Genomic DNA, 6,668 nt, shown 5'->3' with positions numbered 1-6,668 from the left:
AGCTTGAATTTGCATATGAGTAGTTGGTGGTCTGTTCCACAATCAGCTCCTGGCCTAGTTTTCACAGCTGATATTGAGCTTCTCCAGCAGTTCTTTCCACAGATGTAATCGATCTGATTCCTATGCATACCATCAGGTGACAGATAGTAGTTATTTTAAAACATATTTTTCCTTCAGTTATATGTCTGTAACCATAATTATCACCTGGATGCTCTACTGCTAGCTGAAAGGTTGATGGTTCAAACTTACCTGGAGGCACCTCAGAAATAGACCTGGGCCTTTTCTTTAGAAAGGTCACAGCTGTGAAAACTCTATGGAACAGTTCTACTGCACATATCTGTGTTCACCATGAGTGGGGACTGACTTGATAACTGCTGAAGACAACAAGTCAAAATTGTAAAAAACCAACTCGATACCTTTTGAAATGGAATTCGGCTGTACTGTCAGATTTGTCTTGGTGAGGTAGAGAATCGTGACTTCATCTTTATAAATCTTGTTTTGGTTTCTTGTTGAAAGAATTATTTTTTAAAAATATCACAACATGAGGAAGCTCTGGTGGCCTAGTGGCAAGAAGCTGCACTGCAGTCCCAGAGGTGTGCGGTTCAAATCCGCCAGACATTCCTCCGGAGAAGGAGGGACAAGCTCCTTCTGTACCAGTCGGATCCGATTTGACGGTACATGCACAAAAAGTAATAAAATAAAAAATTTAAAAAAAAATCACAACATGAGACTTCCACATTAAATATATGTATACAGCATTACTAGATAATTTTAAATTTCAAATTTATTGTGCAACCATCAATTCTTTTATTAATGACAATTTTTTTTAATGTGAAACAGTTATTTTACTTACATGATAGTTCTATTCAGTATAAAGTCTTTCCTGAAAAAAATCATTATGCTTAAAGGTTGATTTAGTCTCTGGAAATTAGTGTTTTGTTAGTGAATTTATTTAGCAACTTATTGTAAATTTACACATGGCCTGATTATACTATAACATCACCAATTTTGGAGATCAATGTTGTTGCTTTTCACATCCATAAAACAAATATTTGCATCAAGGAATTGTTCATAAGCAGAAGATAGTTGTCACTTATAATGTACTTTAAAGCTATAAATAACTTCTTTGCAACTCATGATGTTTGGTTTCTTATAGGTTCGGATATTAAAGGAAGCACCATTGTGCCAGAATCTGAAATCTCAAATTCTTATGAAGATCAGTCCTCTTATTTTTTTGAAAAATACTCCAAGGATCTTTTAGTTGAGGTAAAGACACTTCTGAAAAGTCAGTCCCTTCTATGATAGTCTTTATTTTTATTGTTTTGTTGTTGTTAAAATGCATAGAACAATAGAAAAACAGAATTTTAACACTTACATCCACTATTGATGTCATATCTTACTGTCATCCTAATATGTGGCTTTTTACACATTAGGGCCTGGTTGAGATATTGCACCAAGACTTGTCAGGTGTTGAAGTGGAGGAACTCCATCATGCGTACCTGAAACCTTTCCGCATCCTCATCAGCCTGCTTGACAAGCCAGAAATAGGTAAATGCTGGGATCCTTGGACATGAAAAGAGATAGCATGCTAGACCACTAACCAACAGGTTGTAAGTCCAAATCCATCCAGGAGCATCTCGGAAAAAGATCTAGGTTTATATCTGAAAAAAATCAGTGTTTGAAACCCCTGTGACCTGCAGTTCTCCTATAATGCATAAGGGGGGGGGGGCGCCAAGAATAAGCATCACCTGGACAGCTCCTAGTTTTAAGAAACAGGCTATTTTCTGGCACAAAGGTACCTTCATAGTTCAAATATAGGTTAATGGTTTTCATGTAATTAAAATACAGTAACACAGTCAGTGAATAATTTTTAACATAATGTAATCTTTGTGATTTTATGTGGTTTTATGTGAGCTCTTCATCAAGAGGCCAATAAGTGGTTTTGCTCCAATAATTTTAGTATTTTGGTTAATGAAATACCTTTGCGTTCCCACTGTGTACATCTGTCTATGTGTGTACCTAAAGAACACGTACAGTAATTTCCTTTTTTGAAAATGTTTCTTCAATCTTTGAACTTAGAATTTATTTTCAAATAAATTGGCCCCCCTTCTTCAGCTTTTCACCTCATGTCTTTCTGCCATTTGGTCCTCAGTCCTTTCCTCTCTAAAATGAAAGTTTTAACTGGACTCTGGGCTCCACTTACACTGTAGTCCTGTGAGAATGTAGTGAGAAAAGTGATCTTCTCTACTCTGCTGTAAGGAAACGGCTGTGCCATCGGTCCACTGTAACAGCCTGGCCAACAGGTAGTCTCTTGAAAGGCACATTGGGGAAAGCAGCCCCATTTTTTCCAACTGGAATTCAACTGCCTTTTCTGCCCAGGATGTCCTCACAGATAGATATGTAATTACTACTCTCGAAGAACACAAGAGCTGAGGACGTTAGCAAGATGAATTGCTTTTCTCTGACCTAAGATGAGACCATTCACGTGTTCACACACAAGGAGGTGTGGGACATCGGCTGTGTGGCAGGCACAGTGCCAGGCTCTGGGGAGTGTAGAGGGATGGAAAGGTTCCTCGTCAGGTGAACTGAAGACTGACTCTGATCCTGCTCTGTTTTCACTGTTGTTAATATTAAGGGCTGACTTTTTAACACTTCTGTGGTGCCAAGTGATGCGTATGTATCATGTAATGTCATTGTCTAGAAACTCTGAGATGTAGTTTTTATACTGATTTTATTCAGAGAGGCTAAGGTAGAGTAAGACACTAGTCTGAATCACCCATGAGCTGGGTTGAAAGTTGATTTGTTTGACTTCAAGTTTTAATAAGCTCTCTTCATCATGCTCTTGCGCTTTTCTGGTTACACACAGGCACCATACCATAGAGGCTTACTTGTATAGCAAAAATGAGTTTTTTATTTAAAAAAAATTTATTGTGGTAAAATATATATACAGTGCCATTTGTGAGAGCCAGAACTCAGCAAGATGGCCTTGTTTTTCCGCATCTCACAAGCTTTCCACCTTTGACAGGATACGGTCTTGCCTCTATTCTGTCACTCTTTAGATTGAAAAGTATTTACATTTTCCTTCTGTGACAGGTTTCTCCCTTATATATATTTAGATTTTTCTGTATAGCAAAGAATAAAACATTTGCCATGTCAGCAATATATATATGTGCCTGATTCAAGGACATTGATTACATTTATCATGTTGTATAGCCATCACCACTATCATTTCCCAGATTATTCAACCACCAATAGCAGAAGCACAATGCTGCCTCGTCAACCTTTTTATAACTAATTAATAACCTTTTACTTTTATGTTTGCCTCTTTGGTGTATTACCTTGCAGTATTTGCCCTTTTGTGACAGTCCTTCACTCAGCATAATGCTCCCACAATTCATCCATGGTATGCTAAGTCCCGGTAGCATGTGTATCAGGACTCCATTCTCCTTATGGCCGAGTACTGGGCACCCCAATTGGTTTATCCTTTGATCTGCTGATGGAATTTGGGTTGGCGTCACCTTTTGGCTGTTGTGAACAAAGTTGCAACGGACAGTGATCTAAGAAAGATGAAGGCGTATTCCACAGCACATACAATTCTCCTGTTTCTTCGCCATGATTCAAGGCATCAGCATTTGTATAGAAATTCCTTTAAGTTTTACATCTAAGTACTGTCTAAAGGCACTTTGCACACAGGATTTCCCTGCCTCCCACCCCTTCCCTCTCTTTCCACCGCCACCAGTCAGCCACAGCTCATAAAGACTTTTCTCCGGGTGTGTGTGGAGTGACTCCCACTTTGAAGAGTCATGGCTTAAATGAAAAACAGAACCGATGCATTGGCCACTTGCTGTGTAACTTAGGGAAGTGCTGTTCAAACATGAAAATAAGACTCAGCAATTTGGAAATGGATGTTTCATTTCAAGGCTAATTCTCAATGAGACAACCAGGTTGAGAGTTGCTGGTAGCTTGGGTTCAGGGAGCATTTTCCAGGAGGATTGAGTGGCCAGCTTCCTCAAGTGGTTAGCTGCCCTCACGTCAGCCCCTGACTCATGGCAACTCGTGCACAGCTCAACAGAACACTGCTTGGTCCTGTGAGGTCCGACTATTAACGATCCACAGGGTTTTCATTGGCTCATTTTTGTACAGACAGTGCTAGGCCTTTTGTCCTAGAATCTTACTCTGAAGCTTCGCTGAAACTTGTCGAGCATCAGAACAACATACAGATCCACACTGACAGACAGGCTGTGACTCTGCACAAGCTGTACGGGCAGGAATCTGGCCTGCGTGGATATTGACGCTGCACTGTCTCATAGTATAGCTAACGTAAATGTTTCTAATGTGCTGGTGTTTTTTGTTTGTTTTTTGCCAACCATGTCGTCATTATGCACTTCTTTTGTAAGGATGCTGTGCCCCAAACTGTGCGTGGGTATCATTTACATGGATGTCTTATTTATGGAAAATCTGGTATGCAAGAGAAAAAGAGTAGGTTATAGGGCACTCTGAGCTGGAAAGCACAGGACAGAGTGCCTTCTCTCTTAATGCTAGAGGGAAAATAGAACTTATCATCAAGAAATTTTCTCAGGGCACCTCCTGTTTTTGTGAAAATAGTATATAACCCATTGGGTCAGTTGACAGAGGTTTCATTTCCTCTCTGCACAGGATGAGACCCCACTCCCTTGGCCGGCTGTTAGTTGCTGCTGGTGAGGCGGAAGTGTCCTACTGATTCCACCTGCCTGATTGGCAAGGATGTTTCTCCTGTCTGCAGCTCATCCAATTCTCTTTGTTGTCTTAGTGACCTTTTCTGGATCTGTGCTCCTTTGTTTTGTCCTGGTTCTTGATTGAGAGAATTCAAAATAGGGAAGTTACCTTACTAAGAACATACTTATATTGATAAATGTCCCTGTACAACCAGTTTTTACATGTGAAACACTTAGCAGAGTCCTTGAATGGTGAAAATAGACAAACACTTGCCTCCTCACCAAAAATTAGTTTCAAGCCACCCAAAGGCTATTTGGAAGAAAGTCCTGGGAGTCTACTCTCATAAGTCGGAGTCAGCTCAGTAGCAATTGGTGTCTTATCCAGGTGACTCAGAGGCTTGCCTGCTGGGTTTCAGTCCAGTATAGGCACATGACTTAACTTCACCTGGGCAGAAGTTGGGTTTGTTTTTTTTTGTTGTTGTTGTTGTTTTCATTATTTGCTGAGAAAATTAACTCAATCATAATCTATTAAATGTTTGGAACAAAGCCCAGCACATAATGAGCATTCGAGCAAGCTAATGATGCCTTAGGGAACTCTGGTAACGTAGAGGGTAGGGAGTCACACTGCCAGCCCAAAAGCACATGGTTCAAATCTACCAGCTGATCTTCAGGCAGTCCCTTCCTGTATGATTTACAGCCTCTGAAAACCCACTGGAGGGTCAGCTATGAGTTGGTTCCAACTCAACAGCAATGAGTTTGAGGGGTTTTTGAGGGCTGATGTAGCAGAGATCTATTAAGTGGATGTCATTAATGAGCAGGAATTAATTTTCTCAAAATTTAGGATCTAGCAGGTAGCATTCAGGGCACCACCCCTAAGGGAAAGCGCACTCTCGCTCTCTCTCTCTACCCCCCCTTCCCTCCCTCACCCTTCTTCCTCCTTTCCTCCCTCCTGCGGCGCCCCCCTCCCCCTTTCTTCTCTTACTCCCTCTTTCCCTCTGTGAGAGATCTCTGTCTCTTTGGTTCAGGTAGCTCTTGTGTTCCTCCATTCCTTTGTGATCTTCATGTGACATCTACCTTCCCCCCATTTTTTTTCTTTTGTGTATCTAACTGGCTCTTTGTATCTCAGAAGTACTGAACATCGATAACAGACTCATTAACATAAAAAAGAAACCCCCATTCCCAAATGAGATCACCTCCTAGGCATCTCATTGCTTTCCAGTCAAAACTGACTTACAGCTGTCACTGCATTGAATTTCTATAAATCACACTGGAGGAGACTGCCCATCTTTCTCCGTCAGAGGCACTGGTAGATTCAGACCACCAAAGAGAGGAAAATTAGTGCAATTAATTCCCTCCAGCCTGCGGCAATAGGCGTAAGAGTTAGAATTCTAACACATGTTTAAAAAACAAACAACAAAAATACACTGCCATCCAGTCCATTATAACTCATAGTGACCCTTTATCAAGGAAGACTCTACAGTCGCTTTTCAGAGGAGCCACTTGTGGATTTGAACTGACAACCAATGTGTTAGCAGCACAATACTCTGTACACTATGCTACCACAGTTGAACTCCTTCCATCATGTTTCTTGTTATATGTGAACCTCCAGTGGGTGTTCAGAAACTGTAAATTGCACAGGAGGCGATTACCCTTTTGTCTCCTGCAGAGCTGCTGGAGTGGAATCAAACCACATCCCATTGGACTGAGAGCACAAATCCTTACCATCAAGCCCCCAGAGCTCCCACTATCATGTTTGTTGTTGTTGTTGTTGTTGTTATGTGCCATCGAGTCACTTGCGACTCATAGCAACCCTATGTACAAGAGCCCTAAATGCCATTCTATCCTTTGCCAACCTCGACGTCTCAAACACACTCATTCCCACCACTCCACTCACAGAATCGAGCCATCTCATCGAGGGTCTTCCTCTCCTGTGCTGCCCCTCCACTCTGCCAAACATGATGTCCCTCTCCAAGC

The 6,668-nt window shown here is 41.2% G+C and overlaps 1 protein-coding gene across 1 annotated transcript in view; it reads left to right on the top strand.

Moving 5' to 3' along the window:
* DOPEY2 (dopey family member 2) overlaps positions 1-6,668 on the top strand; it is a 180,779-nt gene that overhangs the window by 87,559 nt on the left and 86,552 nt on the right. Inside the window, exons 7-8 of the mRNA XM_006886727.1 lie at positions 1,157-1,266; positions 1,434-1,548. Coding sequence (XP_006886789.1) covers positions 1,157-1,266; positions 1,434-1,548 — 225 coding nt within the window. The remainder of the gene's footprint in view (positions 1-1,156; positions 1,267-1,433; positions 1,549-6,668) is intronic.

The sequence above is a fragment of the Elephantulus edwardii genome, unplaced genomic scaffold, assembly GCF_000299155.1.
Source record: "Elephantulus edwardii isolate Elephantulus edwardi_28Jun2011 unplaced genomic scaffold, EleEdw1.0 scaffold00051, whole genome shotgun sequence".
NCBI lineage: Eukaryota > Metazoa > Chordata > Mammalia > Macroscelidea > Macroscelididae > Elephantulus > Elephantulus edwardii.
Note: the sequence above shows the minus strand (reverse complement) of the source record. Positions and strands in the feature narration are given on the sequence as shown.